The sequence below is a fragment of the Juglans regia genome, chromosome 11, assembly GCF_001411555.2.
Source record: "Juglans regia cultivar Chandler chromosome 11, Walnut 2.0, whole genome shotgun sequence".
NCBI classification, from domain to species: Eukaryota; Viridiplantae; Streptophyta; class Magnoliopsida; order Fagales; family Juglandaceae; genus Juglans; species Juglans regia.
In genome coordinates, this window is record NC_049911.1 from 30,238,993 (window position 1) to 30,264,141 (window position 25,149).

General features: G+C 33.8%; 2 protein-coding genes across 3 annotated transcripts in view; one reads left to right on the plus strand and one right to left on the minus strand.

The window, feature by feature from the left end:
- The window catches only part of LOC109021172 (BEACH domain-containing protein B), a 58,985-nt gene extending 57,795 nt beyond the window's left edge, over positions 1 to 1,190 (minus strand). For both annotated transcript variants that reach the window (XM_035682747.1, XM_019003745.2), the window contains exons 1-2: positions 916 to 1,190; positions 280 to 471 (exon numbers count right to left, since the gene is read on the minus strand). In XM_035682747.1, coding sequence (XP_035538640.1) covers positions 280 to 401 — 122 coding nt within the window. In that variant the 5' untranslated portion in view covers positions 402 to 471; positions 916 to 1,190. The remainder of the gene's footprint in view (positions 1 to 279; positions 472 to 915) is intronic.
- Positions 1,191 to 15,881: 14,691 nt separating this feature from the next.
- On the plus strand, positions 15,882 to 24,834 carry LOC108979308 (serine/threonine-protein kinase CTR1-like). The gene is made up of 15 exons (XM_018949967.2): positions 15,882 to 17,147; positions 17,452 to 17,750; positions 17,877 to 18,021; positions 18,842 to 18,957; positions 19,334 to 19,542; positions 20,496 to 20,933; positions 21,045 to 21,085; positions 21,409 to 21,477; positions 22,257 to 22,357; positions 22,466 to 22,550; positions 22,636 to 22,734; positions 22,823 to 22,891; positions 23,313 to 23,444; positions 23,603 to 23,697; positions 24,112 to 24,834. Exons 1-15 carry the CDS (start codon positions 16,380 to 16,382, stop codon positions 24,212 to 24,214), a joined length of 2,769 nt encoding a protein of 922 aa, XP_018805512.2. The 5' UTR covers positions 15,882 to 16,379; the 3' UTR covers positions 24,215 to 24,834.
- The last annotated feature ends 315 nt before the right edge of the window (positions 24,835 to 25,149 follow it).

Below are 25,149 nucleotides of genomic sequence, written 5' to 3' on the forward strand. Positions count from 1 at the left end.
TTAGGTACGCCGTTCCTAGGTGATGAATCAACAATCAAAACAACTTCTCAGTAAGTTTTGTCTTTTACAAGAGGTTTAAAACATGATTTCATTCCAAAACATGCTGAGTTCCTAATGTAAAATGAAGCTGTAGAAGGATAACTGTATGCATCATTTCAGTAAATAGCTGCACATGTAAATACTTTCCTCCCTCCAGTCCATAATAATCTAATATAACAAGGAAAAGATTGAAAGTGATGAATGTAACAAGTCAAGACTACACATGTAAGCATTAAATACCTGAAGCAAATTTTTGGACCAGGAGGAGAGAACCTCTGGGGTTGCGACCCTGAATTAGACTCTCCAGTTTGACCACCAGACGTCCTTCGAATAAGGTCGGCAACACCCTTCACAATATTCATGCTTCCGGGCCAAGATTTTAAAGGAAGATCAACACGTCATAATCCATCACTTTAGCCACACCCAATGTTTCTATTTTCATAAATCGCAAATCAGTCTAAAAAGAAACTGCAAACTAAAAACAAAACACAAAACACAAGAGAGCTCGAGAACCAAGACCTAGAATGAGAACTTTTTGAACTGGCACGAAGATATAGTTTCCTAAGTTGAGAATTTCGTTTTCTTGAATAATCAAGAATCACACATTCTCAAGGTTATTTTCCTTATTCAACCAGGTTTCCATGGACTAAATATCAGAACGAAATTCGGTTATCTACTTGATTGAATGAGCCGATAATTGAATTGACGACGGAAGTCAAACCGCACATTGAATAATCGAACATTCGAAGGAACGTACAAGAATCAGAAAGCGACTGTGCGATTAACTATTGCGAATTAAAATAAATGAAAGCGAAAGATGTTAGGTTTGCCAGCTTCGAGCTCTATGATTAATAAAGAAAATTCTTCTAACAATACCTGATCAGATCGAACGCACAGCCTCTGTGCGTGAATTCTAGGGTTTTCAAGTGAGATCTAACATAGAAAAACTTCGGGGATCGTCTTCAATGGCGTCAGCGTAGAATCAAGAAAACCAACGCGTGAGATTAGTGGAGAACAAAAGATTAATAATATCAATTGTGAAGTAAACCCCCGGGAGGCATTTAATATCGAGACTGCCCTCGTGGGGTTAATCCTTTCAGTGTCGGTGATGCGGTTTATCTGGGTTGAAGTTGGACGGAAATCGTCGTTATTTCTTTTCCCCCTCCCTCTCTCTGGACGGACAGACTGACGGAAAGCTTTTTACCAAATAAACGGTTTTACCGGATATTTGCTTGTTTAAGCCTCGCCGGTCACCACGGTACGGCATCCTCGCAGTGTGTCCCAAATTACGACGCCGTTTTTAAGGTCGACTCTCTCTTCTGTCTTGCTATCATGAAAAATAAAGTATTTACCCAACTCACAAAACCAAACAATTTGATACTTTGAAAAATATAACTTAATGAAAAATAACTAAAACAACAATTTGGGTAAAATAATTTGCATTGTTTTCATTGTTTCCAAAAATACAGACCAAATGTCTACACTACAGTTATAAAATTTTCTTTTCTAAAATTGTTCTTTTTAAGCACAATATAGATACGAAAATTCTCTTCTCTAAATTTATACCACTCACTTTATCTCCTTAATATAGCCTGTAGTTTATTAATAAAATTTAAAAATAAATATATTCAAAATAAAATAACACTCAAAAATATAAAAACATTAATTAAAATTATAAATTCTCTTTATCTTTCTATATTTGTGATGTCACGTCAATAGTGTAAATGATATAAATTAAGATAAATAATAGTAATGTCATATAGATATTGGATCCTTTTTTTTTCAGTAAATATATTAGGGTACGTTTAGAAATCAAATTCATCTCAATTTATTATTATAATTTTTTTAGATTTAAATATAAAATATAATAAATAATTTAATTTTTAAAATTTTTAAATTTTAAAATAATAATAATAATAATAAATAATATTTTATCATCTCAACTCAACATTTAAACGTAATCTTAAACTTGATCTTATGTAGAGAAACTAAAGATCACAAATCTAAAGGCTGTTAATGTTGGGTTTAGGAACACGAGGCTTCTCCAGGCCCAACCCATAGTATTCACCATTTGTAAAAGAAAGGAAAACTTGATTGTTTGGATCTCGTGGGCAGACAATAGATTACAAGAGGAATAATTATATATTTAGTGCGTCTGTAACTCTGTTTGCTTTATTGATAACTTGGGATTCCAATTATAACCTTGCAAGGCCGTTAGTGCCTTTTATTCGAGTTTGGCTAACATCACAAATTATTCGATGTGTTCAATAAAAAAAAATAACTCTTTGAACAACACTAAAAGGCAACAGCGGTAACACAATTCATTAGATATCCCGACCCATGCGGTTTTATTCCTTTTAATATCCCCAAGAACTTGATGATGTGGTTTCCTATAGATAATGTTGAAACACTAATCCTCTAATTTTACAAGAGCCATTTTGGAGTGGGAAATGGGAATGAGTGTTAATGGCACGGCACGCGAGTGGGATATGACACGTCAAATTCCACCGAGATTAATGTTGCCCCCTTTTCTTTTACTGTACCCCGGCCTCTTAAATTAAGAAATACCAGAATGTCCTCTTATTTATACCATTCATTTTCGTCTTTGATGCGGGATCAATGTGGTGTTATGTGATTTGTTAAAAAAATTAAAAACATAAATATAAAATGATAAAAGAGAATATAAGAGTTTAGTCTTCATCTTTTTTATATTTTTTTACTTCATTTTGTTTTAAATATATATTTTTTTAATTTTTTTTTAAATAAGCCTCATAACATTGACACAAAATGAACTGTATATATATTAAGGGGATCAGTAGCATTACTCTTTTAAATTTGCGTACAATTTTTAATATATGTGGAGTGAAAGGAAAGCCAGTGTATTTGAAAATGCTTTGAGAAGATAACGATTAAAAATTCTGAGATCTAAAAATCGTATTGAAATTGTTAAGAAAGCAGAGACGTTAGAAATTTATTGGTTGAGGCAATAACCGAGCCCATCACATCTATGTTTCTGTCGTCAATGTAGATCTCTATTCATTGTTTCGTCTCGTCTCGTCATGCAAAAACAGCCGAGCCCAATGCTCTTTAATTTCATCGTGCACCGTCCGATAACCTGAATCATGAACTGGTCCTACGGAGTATTATTCATAATGAGAAGGCCGATAGAATATTGAATCTCAATTTAATTCAAGGTATACCATAAACTCGACGTAAGGGATTTTTCCTCACAAAGCCCAAATGCCCTATCAAGCCCGGCCCAAAACAGAAAGTCATTAACTCAACCCACGAGAAGGCTCTTTTGTACATGACTTATAAGAGGTGTGATATACTGCAAAATATGGGACTCGCCGATCTGAGAACCCCTTGGGTAATGTCCAGTTCTCGAGTGTCCACCCACACAACAGGTGTGATATACAGAAAACCATTAATCTACTGATAGAGAATATATGAACGGATCATAAAGAAGATAAATTGAGAGAATGAGGTCAGATAACCACGCCGCATTAACGGCCCAACACCCAAGCAACACGTCACACTAAATGATGCCGTCGCAGAGTCATGTCGCATTAATGACGCCGTCGCACAGTTACGCCTCACTTAAAAACTTTGACACAATAAACAATACACGCTCTAACACAATGAACAGTATGAGGAACACAGAAGTCATGATAACATGTATTGTTTGCTCCTTATGCCTAGAGTATAAATAGCAGATTTCAAGTATGAGAACATCTTTTTGATCGGTACACTTTCTTGCTTATTTAGTACACTCCAATAATATTTACTAACTTTGACATCGAAAGTTATTTGACCCCAAGGACGCCCTCTCAAAGTAATAGTACTCTTTATACCTTGCGCGTGACTCATTTTTTAAGACCTATATTGTTGAAACTTGGTCTAAAAACATGCAGAACACGATGTTAACACTCGATATTTTCAAGTTTGTAATCAAATTAGTGGGTCTTCAATTATTTATTGACTATTTATTATTGTGGTCAAGATCAATTTTATACATGCAGTAGTAATAAATTTGAATTTTGATTGGACTAATTTCATGTATTTATCTTTTTCGAGATTCTCAAATTTAAATAAGAATTAAGGCCTGGATTTTAATTAAAAAGCTAGTTCATGTAGGCGAAGAGCTTGGAAGTTTGCCAACTTGAATTATCTTGAACTTCCTACCAATCTCAATGTCTCAGCCACCCAAATCCAACCTCATGAATTAGTAATATAATCTGGGTTCTTTTTTCAAAATATTTTGTTTCCATCGACTTCAAATAACAGTACTGATTCTAAGTTTGTTTTGCTCGTCCTTATAATTATTTAGACCTAAAAACCTCGTTGTCATGATTTCTATGAAAGAGACAGTTTCCAACTATATATACATGAAATATTAGAAACTTGGACCAAATCCGGCATCTAATGTTGTTATTCACAAGTCATCCACAACATCTACGTAAACCTTTATTACATCTGACAATAGGGGTATGAAAGGGAAAGGAAAAAATGAGGATTAAAGAAGACCACATGATTAACTTTAATCACATGAAGCTACCGAACACGTGTGTTGATACAAATTAGGTGTATTCTTAAACCTCGCGAGGGTTCGAGATTTCCAAATTTTGGGGCATTCAAAACATTTGCACGTAAGAATCGCAGCCTGCGGGGATCATTTTATACAGTGAAATGATAAATGCATTGCATGAACAGTGCATAAAATTTGCTGATTATGTGAAGGAAAATGCTAAATGAACACATGAGCTTGTCCTGTATTTTATTTTATTTTTTTAATTTATTTACTTAATAATTAAAGAAGTGGCTATTGATGAATTTATGTATTTTTTCGTAATCACGAGTAATGATGATAACAAAAATTTAAAACAAAGATTTAAAAAAGAAAACAACAAAAACAAAAAAAGAATGATCTCTTCCAGTCCTGGACAAAAAAAGAATACGATCATGTGATTTTTAAAAATTAAATAAAAATAAATGTTATAATTTTAAAAAAATTTCATAAAAGATAAATTTATAAATTTAATACGTTAGATTATATATATATATTTTTATTATAAAATAAATATAATATAAAATTATATCAGTTTAAAATTTTATTTTTATAATATATATATTTTTTACTTCAGCACTTCTCCTCGTACAAATATCTTTCTAAAACAAATGCGCATTTAGAAATTATTACCTACTCGTATTCCGAAACAAAGTGCATGAGTCAGAGTCGTTGTTCGTAATATTTTCGTATTTAGGGTATTAATGGAGCTTGGGACTACTGGTTAAGGGCCGTCCAAATTAATTAAACTGAATTATTTTGTCTGTGGTGGCCCCATCCAACGGCCAGCGTTGCTGTCCCTTCTTTTATTGGCGGATAAGTCAAATTTATAGAATTCGACGATCAAAATAAATAAAGTAGGAAGGATGGGACCGAAATGGATTGGCTTTCTAATTTAGGTTAGGTTTGGATTGACATATAATCTTAATCCTAGTCACATTTCATCATTTCAATTTATCTCATCTTTAATTCATTATAAAATTACACTTTATGATATTACACTTTATGGTGGGATCAGGGATGGCTCAATACAAATTGAGACCTAATGCGAATTTAAATGAATTATTCGTAATTATAATACAATAAAATATAAATTATTATATGAAATATTTTAAATTTTACAATAAAATGAGATTTTATTTAAAATCTTTAAATATATTTTTTGTGAATATATATTTACAACAACTTAAAATAAGATCTCAATGCAGATTTTATGCCTCAATTTAGTAAGATTTTTTAAAAATTATTTAAAATATAAATAATTCATTATATTACTTATATAAAAAAAATTAATTGTATTAAATGTTAAATTTAATATTATGAGGCCTTACACGTTGAAAACTATAAAAATTATTTAAAATTTTATTTAATGAAATGAATTTTATTTTTATTTTTAAATTAAAAAATATATATTTATATTTTTAAAAGCTTTACATAGGTGGAGCCTTAGGCAATGGACTCAATCCCCTTACCATTGAGCCGGTCCTGGGTGGGACCTCTCGCCCCCTCACTCTCTCTCTCTCTCTCTCAATTACACTCTATGAAACCAGACAACCATCTGTGTTTTCCAGTTCATAGGTGAGTTATTGTTGTGTTTGTTCGTTTGTCGATTCCTCCTCGTCTTTGGTTTTGTTGGGCTTCATTCGCCCGTTAAAAAAGGATAAAAGGTTTCATTCCGTATAAATAATATTTTCTAATAACCAAAGATAAATTAATTAAACATTAAAAGTTTAAAACCTAATTAATTAGCTATTTTTGATATACTTGAAATATAATGTCCACAATATTTCAATTTTTCTTTTTTTTAAAAAAAAAAAAAGTGAACCTTGGAGTTTGGTGGGTGAAGCAACCACTGGCAGTGATAACCCTTCACGGCTCACTGCACGAAGATTGCTCCTTACCTCACCTCGCGGCTAATGCCAGCAACGATACTGACAATGAAAATGGGAGGCTGTGGCCATCAACATATCAACTCTCCTTGACCGTGACTATAGAAGTTCCTTCAAATTACAAAATATGCAATTTGAGCCATAATTATTATTTCAAGAGTGAGCCCGTTAAATTAAAAAAAAAAAAAAAAGAGTGAGCCCGTTACCATAACATTTTCAAAATATCCGGTTGATCTAAAATTTATCCCATGACTCAAAAGTCAACCTTTATTATTACAAGTAATTTTAACTTATATCCTAACTCAAACTTTTGATCTCAAAGTCATAAAATACCAACTCGTAACAACTGGACTACCACATTAATAGTGTATTTGATGCGAGTTGTCATAATAGACTAAGTTTATTGTTGGGTGGCGGATATTCTAACCAATAATTATTAAGTAATTTTAAAATATATTTAATCCATTAATAAACTTATTTATATAATTTTAATTTAAAATGATATAGTAATAGAGTAATTATTGGGCAAGCAATTTTATTTGATCAAACAACTTGATGGTATATATATATATTATTTGCCAATAAAAAGACTCTGCATGTTATACTATTATCTTATTTTTATTCATTGTAATAAGATAATATTTTCTATCAATTCTTAAACTTTGTTAAATAAAATATTATCCGAAAATAATTGAAAGTAGTGTCACATTTACAAATTAGTAAAATACAAGTAGGATAACAGTGTAATTTTACTCATATATATTGTGGGTATTTCGGTGTTTGATATGGATAAAAAGATAACAGGTTAATTAATAGAAAATCCTTCTTCTAATTCCAACTTTTATTTGAATAAAGGCTAAAGCGAAAACAAAAATACACGTTAACACCGCCATCAGCATTTCATGCATGGCTGTTCATCGAGGGTATAGGTTGCTATTATCTTACTATTTATTTATTATTTATAGTATATTTTTAAATTTTTATTTCTTATCATTTTTTAAAGTATTTTTTTAATATATTTAATTATTGAGAAAAAATTAAAAAATAGATATAATTTTATTAATAATTACTTTTTTAACTATTAAATAAAATTTTTAAAAATATAAATATAAAAATAATAATAAATAAATAATAAGAGATGGTAACCTATCATTATCCGTTCACCAATTAACGAGCCAGCCTCGACGCTTAAATTCCACCGTCGTGCGCGGCCTGGGGATTTGAAAGCAAAATGCAACCACCCATCTCATGCACGCTTTTCACGACAAGTGCGTGGTTCCAAATTTGACTTGCCACAAACACAAACATCTATCAAACTGTCCTCTCATCTGGTTTCTGTTACTTCACATGTTAGTACTATGGAGAATGGACAATGGACAAGTCCTCCCCACAGTCTAAGGTCAAACCATCCTCCAAATAATACCGAAGTGCGTGAAATATATGAATGTACGATTTTGCTGACTTAGTGCATTGGCAATGGCCAGGTCATTGCCAAGTCTAAAATTTAGCTAGAATGAGTTGTTTTGATTATAATATGAATTTATAGCTAAAGTGGTTCATATTGGACTAGCTATCTTAAAGTCTAAATAATAATAAAATATTATTATTTTAATAATTTTTTTTTAATATTTTACAAATTTAATTAATAACTTTATTAATTATAGTAGTCCATCTGCATCAAATATTTTATGACCAAGTGTAATGGACGGAGATAGAATGAACCTCAGTGGGCAAACAGTCACTTGAATACCAACGACTGCAACCTTGGGGTGCATTTTCCTACTAATTTCAAGCACATACGAATACCAAAAACAGTCCAGAAAGTATCCAACTGAATTGCAAATTAGCCAGTGCTTTAGCTCTCAAATCAGCCTCATTAGACTCCTATCAAAACAGTCCAATAATTATAGTAGTCCACTAAAATTACAAAAACATCCCACTAATCCATTAAAACAGTCTACTAATTACAAAACAGTCCACTAATTACAAAACAGTCTAATAAAATTATAAAAACAGTCCATTATTCCATCAAAACAGTCTAATAATTACAAAAGAGTCCACTAAAATTACAAAAACAGTCCACTAATCCATCAAAACAGTCCAATAATTACAAAACAGTCCACTAAAATTATAAAAACAGTCCACTAATCCATCAAAACAGTCCAATAATTACAAAATAGTCCACTAAAATTACAAAACAGTCCACCCTTCCATCAAAACAGTCCACTAATTACAAAACAGTCCACTAAAATGGTAGATACAGTCCACTAATCCATAAAAACAGTCCACTAATCCATCAAAACAGTCTAATATAGTCTACAAATTATCCCAATACAGTCCACAAATGAGCTCAAAATAGTCCACAAATTATCCCAAAAATAGTTCACAAATAGTCAAAGCATACCACAAATTGCCAAAGCAACCCACTAAATACCTCAAAACAGTGAACAAATTGCTAAAACAATCTATAAATGATCCAAAACAGATCACAAATACGCAATACACATTATCCAAATCAGTCTATACATATGTGTGTGTGTGTGCGCCTCTTATCTCATCATGAAAATGCCACAAATTTGACACGGAAAGAGATGGATTTGAGTATATAACAACATTATTTTAACTCAATCTGGATTCCCAACAGAAATTAAGCACAAAAAGCATCATGCCGATTCGTGGCAAATTACCCAAATCACAAAAAGCATCATACCATTCCATCCTCAAAAAGAAAAAAAATAGCAAAGTATTTACCCAAATCACACAACGGTAGTGGCAAATTTGTAGTGGCAGGTGCTTTATAGGGTAGAGCCTAGCCGATTCGTGGAAGAAATTGAAGAACCTGTTTTGACGATTCGTGGAATGAAGCCGATTCAACAATTATTTCTCCTTGCAACGCAAAAGATGAGGTGATTTAATCACTCGAATAAGATAAAGTGAGAATCGAGGAAGAGGGAGAGAGGAGACGGCACAGAGAATACACAGAGAAGAGGAAGAGAAGAGCGAGGAAGAGAAACTTACGTTTGTAGAGAACGAAGACGACGGCAACGGCTGGAGAGAAGGGGACGCTTGCGGGCTGAGGAAGAGCGACGTCTCGGCAATAATGAACCAGAAGATTATGGCTTGCGGGTTGAAGAAGATAATGGAGATTATGGCTTGCGGGTTGAAAATGAAAAGGGCGAAGAAAAGAAGAAACGGGCGAAGAAGAGAATAAGCTTCGGGAGAAAAAGAAAACGAAGAAGATAAGGGGTTTTGGGAGAAAGAAATGAAGAAAAGAAGAAACGGGCGAAGAAGAAAAGAAGCTTCGGGAGAAAAAGAAAACGAAGAAGAAGGAAGTTTCGAGAGAAAGAAATGAAAGAAATATGAAATGGAGGGTTTTGGGGACGAAGACAGAGAAAAACCGAGCGAAAGAATCAGTGGGAAAGTAAAAAAATGATAAAATAATAATTTGGTCTGTGAATAGGAGCTCGCCAGATATAGAGAGGAGGTAACATATACTGTAGATGAAATGTTAAACTTCATCAATTTAGCTAGGCCAATGCAGACGGTTTTTCTCATTTTGACTTCTAATTTAGACTTGCATTAGCAAATGGCTAGTCCATTGCCAATGCTCTTAGAGAATTGGTATTGAATTAGTTAAATGATTTTTTATCTTTAAATTTAGTAAACATCATCTATATTTGCTCCACATTGAATTAGTTAAATTGTTTTCATCCACACTATAAGCTACAGTAAATCTATTTTTCTTTTCAAATATAAAAAGAACTATAACTAGTCTAAAAGTATTTTTTAAGATTATTATATTATAGATATGATATTTTTATTCATATGAGATTTTATTATCTATATATATATGAGATTATTATATTATAGATTGTTAGATTGTGAAAATAAAAATGAATATGATTTGTTGGAGGTTATTAAAGATTATGAAAATAAAATAAAAATTAATAAAAAAATATAAATGATAAAAAATAATAATATTTTATTATTATAGAGAGTGTGATGACTAATCTAATGTAAATTTTAAGTCTTGAATGATTAGCTAAATGTGAAAAAGTTATATATTAGTCAAAATTTGAATAATAGAATAGCCAATCCAATGCTAATGCTCTTAGGTTGCGTTGTTGAATTAAACTTGATTTATCTTAAATTAATTATTAATAAAAATTTTTATAAAAAAATTAAATTCATTTCAATTTTAAAAAATTAAACTCATTTAAATAAGATTCATAAAATATTATTATTTATAATTTAACTTAAAAATATAAAAAAATAGAAAAGTAAAAAGTAAAAGCAAAACACCATGCCAGTCCCTCTTTTTCTCTTTCTCTCTCATCTTGCATAGTTCTCTCCTCTTTTTCCAGCAGCACAACATCTCTACTTCTAGCAGATTTTGTACTCTCTCTCCCCCTAAGTTCCCTTGCATGTCTGAATTTAGCTTCAGCTCTATCAATAGCCTCTTTCATGGCAGCAACAACAGAATTCATCCCCAAATCACTTCTTCGTTCTTCTTCTTTTTCTTAGTTTTTTTTTTTTCATCAACTCAGTGAACCATCCACACTACAATGAATTTTATTTAGCTGTGAAAAGAGTGATGAAAACAAACATCATACAAAATGTGCCGAATAACTTGCATTTGCAAATATTAAACCACAGTTCATAATGCAAAAGAACAACAGCTACCATCAATATCTGTAGTTCAATAAAATCTTATAAAACAAGAGAAATATGCTAAACAGGAGTGGTTCTAAAAAATATTCCCTCGTTGAGCCATGAATGTTTAAGTGGTGGTGGTACTTTCTCTCAAAAAGCCTATTTAGACCTTATAGAAACTCTTTATTACGGATCTGCAAATATGAGTATACATGGAGGAGGCTCGTCGTAATGGGGATAGCTCTTCAATAGGTTATAAATTGCTAAAGCAGAGCATAAAACAATGCCTACATATGTTATATTTTCCTATTTCCCCGCCTCACGAGCGTCGTCGTGGTGAGTAGAGGACGCAAAGGTGCACTTGGAAGGGGCAGAGGGTCGGGAGGCGCCACGAATAGCGTTTCGAAGAAGACTAGATCGGACCACAACCATCGTCATTTTTCAGCTTTCCTATCCCCTCGTTCTGATGTAGCAAACTTGAAGTACTTGATTATTTTTTTTCTATGTGATCTCCCGATTTTCTATCACTTCTTTAAATGAAACACACCATTTCATTAGGATGATGTAGCGGTTACCCACCGATTGCATGGGCCGTTGTATCCAGCATTTTTCTTATTTCTTAAAAGGGTCCAACCTCGTTAAACTACAAATTTACAATGGTACTCACTGATACCATCATTTTCTTGCTTATTAACAAGTGTCCATCACTTCACAACTAATTCATATACAGTAGATGGTTTTTTTTTTTTGTTTTAAGAAAAAAACTACTCTTTCTGCTTATCAATCTGGAGGCTCTCACTGAGATTTTTTTATTTTTATTTTTAATTTTGTACTTAATAATTAAGAAATTACTTTTTAATAATATTATGACTTTTTTATTTTTTTAAAAAAATATTTAAAAATATTTAAAAAATACATATAGAAAAAAGTAAAAAAAAAATATGCTAATATAAATAGCAGTAGCTCCAAACGGAAACTGGGAGCTATCACTGTAGAGTCACTTTTTTTAAAGGATAATTTTATTTAAAAATTTTTATACTTGCGTATTATTTGCGTCACATAATTTAATTAAAAGGATAAATTTTAAATTTTAAATTTTATAAATTAAATTATGTCATTACTGACCATCGCAACAATTGAATGAGCATGCATCTTTGACTTCGAGGATGGAGAAATAAAAAATAAAATAAAAACCATCATCCTCGTGTATCTAATCAATTTATTATAGTAGTACTAATTATGTTCACACATTAATTTTATTTTTTTATTTGTCATCATTTTTTATTAGATGTATATTGTGAAATAAATAATCTATACATTAGCGGTTTAAAATGTCTCGTTTGTTTTCTAAGATTAGTTGATATTAAAGTTAAAAATTTGAATAAAATATTATTATAATATATTTATTATTATTATTTTTATTTACAAATTTTAAAAAATTAAATTTTTTATTTTATTTTTTGTGAAAATTTGAGAAAATTGTAATGATGAGATAAGAGTTTTTTAGGATTTTAAGCTGTGTTTGAATGTTGAGCTGAGCTGAGTTCAATTTTTTATGAATAATAATGAATTGAGTAATGGAGAGAGTTATATAGGACTCATCTAAATTGAGTTTAAAGTGTGTTTGGATGTTAAAATACGTTTAGTACTTTTTATGAGAAATTGAAAAGGGTTGTGGATCTCACGTATAAATATGTTTTAAGTTAAAATGTTGTAGATCCCACGTGTAAGAATGTTTTGAATTTGGATGAGTTTAGTAATTTGAGAGTTAGATGTTTAGATGTTAGACTCAGCTTAAAATTAGACTGAACTCAGCTGAGTTTGAGAACCAAATGCAGCCTAAAGTCTTGAAAGCAAACCAGACCCTAGAGTAATGCTACATACAGTCATTAAGTGCGCAAAAGCCGTGTAATTGCTTTGAAAAATATTGAGATTCACTATTAAAAAAATAATTTTATTTTCATGTGAGTCTCGTATTTATTTAATTTTTTTAAAGTGATTGTATGACACCTGTACACTCACAACTGCAACTATCATTTTTCTAAAATTTATACACCCCATATTCTATGTAGCAAACTGGATTTACTAACAAGTGAACCGGTTATGCCCTTCACCCCACGCCCATGTTGAAGTCTCTCCTCTATCTTCATCGATCTTAGTGCACTACCAATGGATTCTTTATTTTATATTTTAAAATACATCATTAAAATTTATTTTTTATATTTTACATAATGATTTTTATAATATACCATACATAAGATTATCTATTTCTTTATTCATATCATTTAAATATTATACTTTTTAATATTTCTTTATTCATTTCAAATATTTTCTCTAACTATCAATAATATCATCAAATTTGTTGATATTTGCAATATTTATTCATATACAATGTCATAGAATTATGTTCTATTTAAATTAATCCAAATTTATAAACTAAACCAAAATATAAATTAATTAAAAACAAATTATATAATGAAAAGAAGAGATTAATTCAGCTTTAGATTTTTTCCTTGATGCCTAGCAAAGAAGAAAGTGTGGGAATGAGATAGAGGATCTGGAATAAAAATAAATGACTTTTGAATAAATGAGAAAAATCCAACAGTAAGAGAGATAAACTAATTTAAAATGTTTACAAGGATAAATAGTTCCCTCTATATCTAACATGCTACTGTAGCAGAATGTAAAATGAAGGATGAAATACAAGATTTATTGGAGGGCACTTTTAAAATAATTTATTTATATTTAAAAAAAAAAGTATTATAAAGCATTTATTAAGAGTGCTCTTAGGGCACTTTTTGCTAACAAATTGTACTATGCCACGTTAATATTTAGAATATATTAATATTTTATTATTTTATGTCTACTTTCACGAGCTCTCTCTCTGTTTTTTTAGAGCACAATTTGCTCTAAAATATAAATTCTGCTCCATAACATCGGGTAGGGTGTAAATAATTCTGTCGGGGCTAAGGAAAACCATGTAGTTTTCATCATAAATCATAAATGATGGAGATCCATCATCGGGCCGGACCGGACCGATTTACAATCCTACCCACAGGTTTGTTTATGGTCATCATCTCTATTAAATTTTGTTTCGAACAAAATATGTTACAGTAAAATTGTTCAGATACAATATAAATAATACAATTTATTTTTTATCAACTTAATTTATTTTTTAAAAATATTACTTTTATATGGTATTAGAGCATGAGTCATGAATTTGATCTCTTACTTTATACTCTATCTTATTTAATTAAATATTTATATATTAGACTCACTCATTAAGAGAGAATTTGGCCCACACATAAAAGGAACATAAAAACATAATTTAAATGTATAAATCTACATATTCTTCTAGTCTTAAATTTTTGAAACAAATAATAATTTTATATGGTATCAAACTAGAAGTCCAAAACTTGCACTATATTTCAATACATTTAATTAAAATATATCATATGCTATATAGGTATTAATAAATATACTTACAAATAGATTTATGTTATCGTTCTTATTAGTAAATAAAATGCCCTACTCAAATTCTACACTATAAGAAAACTGTTTATTTGCGACCAATTAATTCTAATAAAATGACTATTAATAGTTAAAATTGATTGTAAAAAATCTTTTAATTACAATAAATTAGTCAAAAAACTCGTTTTTCTTATAGTGTCATCTCAATCAAGCCCATCAATATTGACCGATATGACCTTTCAAAAAAAAAAAAAAATATTGACCGATATGCAAACATTACCACTAAAATCACAGGACAAACCCAAACCCAACATCAACATGTGTAAATTTGATGATCTTTAGACTCCACGAGACATGCATAAAGCAAAGCAGTCATGGGAATTAGTTTTTAGATCAAAGAGAGATGAAAAGAACTGTTCCTTTCAGTATTTCTCACGATCAAAACGAGCATGGTCTAAATCAAACTAGCCAGTCAAAATATGTACATAAAAAAAAAAAAAAAATCTTAATTTATACGCACAAAGACGTTAGAAAAAAGAAAAAGAAGTGGATAATGTCCAAAGACGACGTCACAAACACCGAAAAGGATATATAGACAGAACAGAGCTAGTGAGGAGGGAGGGAAGGGGATGTAGTTTACGAAACCAAAGGTGTTATTATTAGCAAACTGCCTTTACAGCATAGACAACAAACTGTATATCAACCCCAACAACCCGTCACATGCTGTCGTATTAAAAAATAAACTCAACAAAAAGACGAAGAAGACTCCAAGCTCATAAATATATATTTATTTGACGGCTGAGATCTGCCCGATCTAACCATAATTAATTTTCGATTTTCCATACTGAAAGTCCCCAACTTCCCACCAATAAAACCAATACCGGCACTCCCGTTTTCCTTTTTTTTTTTCATCACGAGTAACGTTATATATATTTTTATTTTTATTTTTATTTATAAAATTCATTTTATTTATATTTTTTAAATTTAAATTTCAAATTTTATGATTTTCAGGGTATGATCAAACGTGAAAAAATAAGTTTTTTTTTAAGTTTTTACGTACATTTAGCATTTTTCTTCCAAAGGTTGGATTCTAGCTCATCTAGCCTACTCAAGATGCACATTGCGCACATCCTGTGGACCTGTGCCTAAATACTACGTGTCGCAAAGTCCCTCGTCCTAGAGTTAACGTGTGCTCTTGCTACAAAAGGTGCGCATCCACACTCCCTGCGCCCGTTAGTTCCTCTTTCTTATTGTTTTGTTAATTCAATTTCCCACCGATTCGATTCGTTCTCTTCGGCCCCCCTGCTTAAAATACACACCCAACGTCACAGTGCGCTTCCTTCTCTTCCTCTTCCAAACCACCGCCTTTTGCTATCCAATAGGCAGCGTTTCTACTCTCTCTTCTTCCAGTCTCAAGCTGTTGGCTCCGAGATCGCGTTTGAAGTCCGGCTCAGAAAGAGAAGAAAAAAATTCATTGTTTTTGAAAGTGGAGTTTAGTTTTTGTTTCTTTGTAGTGAAGCAAAGTTCTGGAGGATTTGGTGGTTCTGTTGATGGTCCGTTTGGGTTTTGGAGGTGGAACGCGTGCTTACTTCCTTACGTTCGTACGTACGTGTGACTTCAAACTTGAAGACTGCGAAAGAGATTCACAGGGATTGCCGTTCAGTCGGGTTTCCATTTCCTTTGATACTCAAGGTAGAGAGAGAGAGAGAGTCAACGAAGTGTGCTCGTGAGTACGTGCGAGTTTGTGAACACGTGAAAGAATGCCTCACAAAACGACTTACTTCTTCCCCAGGCAATTCCCGGACCGGAGTTTCGAGCCGTCTTCGTCCAAGCAACTATTGGATCACGAGCAGAAGAAGAAAGTCACCGGCTCCGCATGTACAAGCAAAGAAACCTTTAACATCGAAAGCGACCCAAAGTCATCTAAGGGCGGGTCGTTCACGGTCGCCAAGAAGAACATCTCAGCTGTATCCGATCTTTTCACGCGCGGCGACAGGTTCCAAACCAAGAAGCAGCAATTTGCGGCCTTTTGTGACTGGTTGGTTGAGAGAAAGGAGGAGCAGTCCTCTCACGTGAAGTCGTCGTCGAGGGCTTTGAGGTTGTCACGTGACGAGGAGGACCGCGAGCTTTTGCTTCCCCATGACGCGGAGACCGTGAAGGATCGGGCTATTGACAGGAATTTCGATCGCCAGGTCTCCCTGCCGAGGCTCTCCAGTGTGGGTAGCAGCTATGCAGGGAGTTTGTTTTCCGGGACGACGACGTTGGATGGAAATTTTTCCAGCAATAACGTTAAGGACTCGACCACGACTACGAGGCAAGAGGAGGAGGAGGAGGAGGAGGAGGTGGTGGTGGTGGTGGAGACACGTGGGGATAGCTTGGCAAAGAGGGTGAGGGAGAGTCACAATCTGCAGCTTACTCTTGCTAGGAGGCTTGCTTCTCAAGCCAGTCTCACTTGTGAGCCCTTGCTCATGGTTGAGGGTGGACCGGTGCTGGCTTCGGATGCGGAAACTGTTTCATATCGTCTCTGGGTACTCTCTCTAGGCCTCGCATGCATGCTTACCCGTTATTATTTTACACATTGAGCTCCTATCTAGAATTTATATACTGCTTCATTCCATCTACTTAGCCATGGCCCATGGGGCCTTACAAATATATTGCTATACTATTAAAGTTAATTACCTGTGATCATTGTGAGTTACTTAGTAACGCTTTTAACTTTTATTGAATTAGCTAGCTCTACCGGCCGCTATTTGGAATGTTTTAAGCGTTTAACTTCCTCTAAAATTTAAATCATCTTTCAACGAATGTGAGTTTAATTTGCTTGTTGTTCAGGTTAGTGGTTGCTTGTCTTACACTGACAAGATATCAGACGGTTTCTATAACATATTGGGAATGAATCCGTATCTGTGGCTGATGTGTAATGATGCGGAGGAAGGTAGGCGGCTGCCACCATTGATGTCGCTTAAAGCAATTGACCCCAGTGAAACGTCTATGGAGGTGGTGCTTGTTGATAGACGTGGGGACTCTCGCCTTAAGGAACTTGAAGATAAAGCTCAAGAATTGTATTGTGCTTCAGAGAATACCTTAATGTTGGTGGAGAAGCTAGGCAAACTTGTTGCTATCTACATGGGGTAGGTTTCAACCTTTTTGTCTTTTTTTTTTTTTGGGGGGGGGGGGGGGCCCTGGTAAATTTGAACAATGAAGATAGTTTATTGGCTTATGAATTTTAAGTGATTCAAATTTTCCCAATTTTGAAGGGGCACTTTTCCAGTGGAGCAAGGAGATATCCACATGCGCTGGAAATTAGTTAGCGAGAGATTGAGGGAATTTCAGCAATGCATTGTGCTCCCTATTGGCAGTCTTTCTATCGGACTTTGCAGGCATCGTGCCATTCTTTTCAAGGTGATGGAATGCACCATGCAGTTAGGTTCACGAATTTGACTTCTTTTTTATTTATTTTTTTAATTAAGTCGCAAGTTCACTTAACTGGTTTTGAGAAGTCTTTCCCACACTAAATATAGATAGGTTCATTGTTGTAATGTTCTTTTGGACGTGGTATTCTGAAGAAGTTACCAGTTGGCAGGTTTGAAGGTTAAAGTTATGCAAGCTTAATCAGAACACTGGGATCCTTGAGATTTTGATCTTCGCTTGGATAGTGAGACCAATGGTGTCTGATTGCCTAGTAATTCTGTAGTTTTGCTACACAGTGCATGCTCCTGGTCAAATAGTGTAACATACCAGTTTCTTCACATTATGTGTTTAGAGTGGCATTGAACAGCTGAGTCCAATATATATGTTGTATTATCAGAAAGGCAGTTCCAGTTAACTCCTGTGGCGTGCAGATAAGGTTGCTAAACACCATGCATTGAATATGTATCTGTTATTCAGTGTCCTTGAGGTTTCTGTGATCACATTTATTTCTAATGTATGTGTTCAGATGACAGCTTCTTTGATCACATATGTTTCTAATGGATATGTTCAGATTAAAATTTTGCTCTCTTTAAAACTATTTTTTATCAGCAAAATGTATAAAGTACAATACAAAATTACTTTTGGCCACGTACGTTTTTTGTTCTCTTTCTCAGTTTTGGTGGGGACATGAGTGTAATGATGGCTGGATCATTCTTCAAGTTCAAATTAGGAGACATAATTAATCTGTGTCTTGTTTATTTTTTGGTAATAATACAGATTACTGAATGGGTGGTATATTTTTCCCCTACAGAAATTGGCAGACTACATAGGTTTGCCATGCCGCATAGCTCGAGGTTGCAAGTACTGTGCAGCTGATCATCGCTCTTCTTGCCTCGTCAAAGTAGAGGACAACAAACAGTCCTCAAGGTTTGACACATTATCTGCTCTTCCATGTCTCATTTCTTGCGAATAAAATTTGAAGGTTCTTTAAAATCCGAAATGGCCACAAGATGATTAGGCATATTAATTTCTTCCAAATATTGCAATTAGAAATTCAATTCGTTCCTTGAGCCATATCGTTTTGTTTGGCTAAACAATTCTGACCTTAACATTGGTCATTCTCAAGTTTGTGCACTTATGTTTGCTATCTTCAATCCAATGATGGTGCAAATTAATAGATGCGTACTCATTATTAAGGTGTATCATGTTTGATGCTCTACCAGCTTGAACTTTTTTATTTAGCTATTATTTTTTGCATGTATTAGCTACCATGCCTTGTTGTTTTATGTTGATTTTTTGACAGGGAGTATGTAGTTGATCTAGTTGGGCAACCAGGAAATGTTCATGGTCCAGATTCCTCAATCAATGGAGGATCACTTTCTTCAATGCCTTCACCATTTCAAAGTTCTCATCTAAAAGAATCCCAACAACCTTACATGGATAGTGCATCATCTTGTCAAATTATGAATTCAGATCACATGCGTGCTCCTCCCATAAATCCTCTGTTTTCAGGTGTGATACATTTTGCATACCTTGGACAGTTTTTTTGCTATTGATTTTTATTCTTTTTACATTAAGGGCCAAAGGATAACTCATTGAATTGAGGTGGAGGCGTCAATGTAACTATATCGATACATTGAGATGTCTTGGTCCAGATAACTTTAACCAGGGAAAGATTTAGATAACTTAGTTTGCAATACAATACAAATCCTGTATACAAAACCTTCATTAAAATGATTATGAAATGTAACTTAAAATGACGAGATTGTGAGGCATGCAAACAACATGTACAATATGTGTGCATGTACCTTGAACTCTATTCTTCTCAGGTTAAATCCTATGCTAAAAACTTGCTGTTTTGAAGTCTGGATCTGATGTTGTTTCTCTTGTTTGTTTGTTTTTAAATCGGAATTTGATGTTTTGCCCTCTGAAAGTGGTACGGCTGAAATGGTTTCAAACATCTGAACATTGTGCACAGCCTGTGTGCATGTACCTTGAACTATATTCTTCTCTGGTTAAACCCTCGGCTAAAAACTTTCTGCTGTGTTCACCATCAAAATCTGGATTTGTTGTTGTTCCCGTTGTTTTCTACTTGACCTTAAACTTTTGAGTTTTTACACTCTGAAAGAGGTGGCTGAAATGGTTTCAATTTTCTTTTTGTTGGCGTCAGAACCTGTCTGTGGTATGAAATCTCCTCCAGTTGTCTTTTGGCCGGACTAATGTATTATATCCTTAAATTTTCATCGCTCCGTTCTTACTTAGGTATAAATGGCTGTATTGCAATCATGAAATAACTGAAAGCATGGATTCTTTGTGCATTGCTTTTGAGATTTTTCTGCTACGTCGAAACAAGACAGCCCGTTTCATTTATTTTCTAATATGAGATGTCTGCGTATGTATCCAATAATATGGCAAGCCTACATAGCAAATGTTGTCTGTTGAGATCGATGATCAATTCCTTGCAGGTTTTGGGGAAGAAGGCCCACAAATGATGGAATCATCTCTAACACCTGTTGAGTTGGAAGGGAATGCTGAAGGTTGCATACTTCGGAGTCCCATTTTACCATTTTGCCAGGGAAATGTTTCAAAATCTCAGGATTCTGTTCCTGAGGCATTGCTACACGAATATTCCAGGCTTGGTGAAGACAAAGTGGTCCTACAATCAATTTGCAAAGAAGATATTTTTGAATCTGGAAATCCAGTCATAGGGAACAGCACCAACCAACCTATGATTAGCTTATCAAGCCAGTTGGTTATGAAGGAGGTCGATAGTAGACTTGAAAGTCGAGGGAGATTCCCTGCTGTAACCATCCCAGAATACTTGATTCTCGAACCGTCTCTTGCAATGGACTGGCTTGAGATATCATGGGATGAGTTGCATATTAAGGAGCGTGTTGGTGCTGGTACTTCCTCTACTTCTTGATCAGACATATTTTGCATTTCTCTAGCATTTTAAAAATTATATTTCTTTAAGTATGAAATTCTCAAGTATTATAATCCTGTTCTCCTTGCAGGGTCATTCGGGACCGTGCATCGTGCTGAATGGCATGGATCGGTGAGTATTTTGTACCATGTGATTTGGTAATCGATATGTAACTTTGTGGAGGATCAATTAAGGTTTGATTCTGATGGAGAGTGCGCTTATGCATTGACTCTTCATGTTTTATCTAAGGAACGCATAAATTAGTGTTATTTTATAGCATTTTGCTGTCATTCTGTTTTATTAATTTTAAGCGTGTCCAATCTATGATGTTTTCAAATTCTTGAAATATTTTATTTTGAATCTAAACTTGCAGTAGTGAGATATCATTATCTTAATTTTTAATGCCATTTTTTTGTCTCCATTAAGTAATATACATATCACCTGCACAACTGCAGGATGTAGCAGTCAAGGTTCTTACCATGCAGGATTTTGAAGATGATCAATTGAAGGAGTTTCTAAGAGAGGTATGTACGTGGTAACCGAAGAGTTTTAGATACTATAAACCTATACTGGGTGATGAGGTTGTTTGAGTCAAAATGTGACGCCTTTTTTGGGGGGGTGTTCTATCTTTTTATTAACTATTTATTGTGTCTTGGACTCTTGAATGTGTTGTTCACCATTCGGTGTCTTTACATCGCTGCTTTGACATATGGTCTGAAGCGAGTGATAGCTGTTCATGTGATCCAAAGTTGCAATCTTTTATCTTGACACATTTGATAATCCTGGGATTTTTTGTTGATTTTGCTCTAATACATTCAACATGTGGATGCCATTGGGGATTTTGTGTTTCAAATACCAGCAAGACTAATGTCTACTTGTACCTTTCACCTTTGATATGTTCTCGCTAAATGCATTCCAGGTTTACTGGCTATTGTATTGATATGAGAATATAGAAAAATGATAAAGAAACAACTCTTTCACAACTTTTATACAACTCAATAATAAAGTAGTAATTTTTTGGGAATTACTTTTGACTTTTGCTTTAATTTGATGTGTTTAAACTTTGACTTTTATTTATTTATTATAAAGTTGTGAATTGATTGTGAAGGGATTGTGGTTGTATCAGTTCTCAAGAGTATAATATTTTGATATATTTTAGCCTCTCAAGGTAGGTATATTCGATTTGTTAAGTGTAAAATCTGCATGCATTTTCTTGTGTGTCCACAACTTATAAAATGAGCAGATGATAAAATATATCAAAATATTTTAATGGTAAAGATTTAATTTTTCAGATTGTTTTCAGGTGGCAATAATGAAACGTGTAAGGCATCCAAATGTGGTTCTCTTCATGGGTGCAGTGACAAAGCGTCCACATCTGTCAATAGTAACAGAATATCTGCCTAGGTAGACCATTTAAGGGTTTTAATTCTCTCTCTCTCTCTCCCCCCTTTTTCTCAAAGCAAGTTGCATAATTGATGTTCATTGATGATTCCTCATTTTGTTTTGGAACAGGGGTAGTCTATACCGCCTCATACACAGGCCAGCTTCTGGTGAACTAACCGATAAAAGGAGGAGGTTGCGCATGGCATTGGATGTGGTCTGTACTAGTTATTATTTCTCATTTTAGCTGTGCTAATAGTGCTTGCTGTTAACAAGAATTTATGTCTCTATACTGGATGCAGGCCAAGGGGGTCAATTATCTTCATTGTCTTAGCCCTCCTATCGTGCATTGGGATCTTAAATCTCCAAATCTATTGGTGGATAAAAATTGGACAGTAAAGGTATAATGACAAATGAATGGATGCTTTCTTTTTTCAGAATTCTTTTCTAGGTGTGGTTACATAACAAAGTTCTTGCATTTTTGCTCAGGTATGTGATTTTGGTTTGTCCAGATTCAAAGCGAACACTTTCTTCTCATCGAAGTCTGTTGCTGGAACTGTAAGCCTCTCTCTCACTTGCAATATCAACTGTTTGAAAATCTCTCATACCTTTACAAATAACCCTGGCGTGCTCTATTCAGTTCCTTACTTTTGAAGAGGGTCTCTTCTCTGTAACGTAATTATAGTAGAAGCAAATTTGGGGAACAGATTTTGCCTCATATACTTGGAATATGAGGAAGCAAATTCTCAACCCCAGAAGTATAAAAAAAAGGTAGAAATGTTGGCATTATTTTCCTTGTAAAGAATCTGCAAATTTATTTACAATGCTTAACCTTTAGAATCTTCATCCCAGTCGTTATGAATTTTCACCCTCATCAACTCTATTGCTCATTATCTTCTCCTCTGTTGAAAGTCGGATAATTTGGTCAAAATTTTGCAGTGCATCAGTCAACATGTAACACTCTTGCTTTTATTTTCAGCCCGAGTGGATGGCTCCAGAGTTCCTTCGTGGAGAGCCCTCAAATGAGAAGTCTGATGTTTACAGTTTTGGAGTGATCCTGTGGGAGCTTGTAACCATGCAACAGCCTTGGAGTGGACTAAGCCCTGCACAGGTAATCTATGAGGATCAAAAGATCATCTATATAGTTTACTTTTGAACGTTTGTTTCTGCTTTTGACCCGTTAATCTTCCGTGTCAGTAATCATTTTTGTGATTATCAATATCAACATAACACCTGCCACACATTGAATTTGATCGTGCACACTTTCAGGTTGTTGGAGCTGTTGCTTTCCAAAACAGAAGGCCAGCTATCCCTCAGAATGTCTCCCCAGTATTGGCTTCCCTAATCGAATCATGCTGGGCTGAGTAAGTGTGCCTGAAGCCACTAGCCAATTTCTAGTATTTCAATCATATTTTAAATTTTTTGAGTTTCCGGATTTGAGTTTTTAATTAATTTCTTGGGGTTAGACAAGAACATCACTTCATGGCATCATGCCGAACATGCAGCTTATCCAACAAAGTCTTAACCTTGTACACAACGTGGGAGTCTTGTATGCCGAACATGCAGCTTATCGACATGCCATTGGCTTCCGAGTAGCAAATATAACACGAAACAAAATTTAATATTCATATAAGAATTTGGCCTATATAATGCTTGACATAATTTTGCATGCATGTACACTTAAATCTTTTGGAAGTTCGTGGATGCATTTTGTCCAGTGAATTGTTAATTTTAAAATCTTGGTCGAATTCTAACTGGTTTCTTACTTTGCTTGGCAGTGATTCTGTTCAGCGCCCATCTTTTGCTAGTATAGTTCAATCCCTGAAGAAGTTGCTTAAGTCTCCAGTGCAGTTAATACAGATGGGTGGGAACGTAACCTAGCTAGGGGGTCCTCCACCCAATGTCACTCCATAATATATATATATATATATATATATATATATATCAATATGAAACATTCTCCAATACCCCAAGGTGATTTGGAGTCGAATAACCAAATAGATTCAACCTTTTTGGTGGTTGACAACTATATATAGCTGCGTTGCTTGTCTAACCGGCCCATTCCAAAAAAAAGAGAGGCAATTATACCCACCAGGCTGAAACCTTTACATAAGATGCAGAGCAGAGAAGCGTGTCTTCTGCAATTTACAATGGGTTTTTGAGTGGAGACAGCCTTGATCTTATTAAGCTATTCTCATTCGAATTCGGAATTAACTAAATAGGTAGGCATTAATCTCTTTGTTGTGGCATGCTAGCTGCGTCTGGAATTAGTATGTTCTCGCATCATGCTCTTTGCTGTGTTTTGACGTTGTAATAATGCAATCGAGTACTTCCTTCTTCCTTCCTACCTACCAAGATTGAAGGCAATGGAATCTGCTAAAAATTACTTTTTCTTTGTAAGTTGTGCTTCTCATGCTGTTTGGTTTGCCATCTAGCAGTACGTAGTTTTGCAGAGCATATTTTCACTACAAAACACTGTACGTGGAAGCAATTGACTAGCACTTACAATCGTAGAAATGACCGATATCCGTATCTCTCTCGCTCTGTCTCTCTTCTAACAACAACTAGTTCTCCATCTCTCTTTTTTGTTCTTTTATGCATTCAATAGGAATAATATTGCATAACATACACTAATGTCTCGTTCATTTTCACAAAATTTTTCATCTCATTTCATCTAATCATTATAATTTTCTCAAATTTTCACACAGAATATAATAAACAATTCAACTTTTTCAAATCCTAAAACAAAAATAATATTCAAAAAATATTTTATTCTAACTTTCAATTTTTATCTCATCTCATCTCAAAAAACAAAT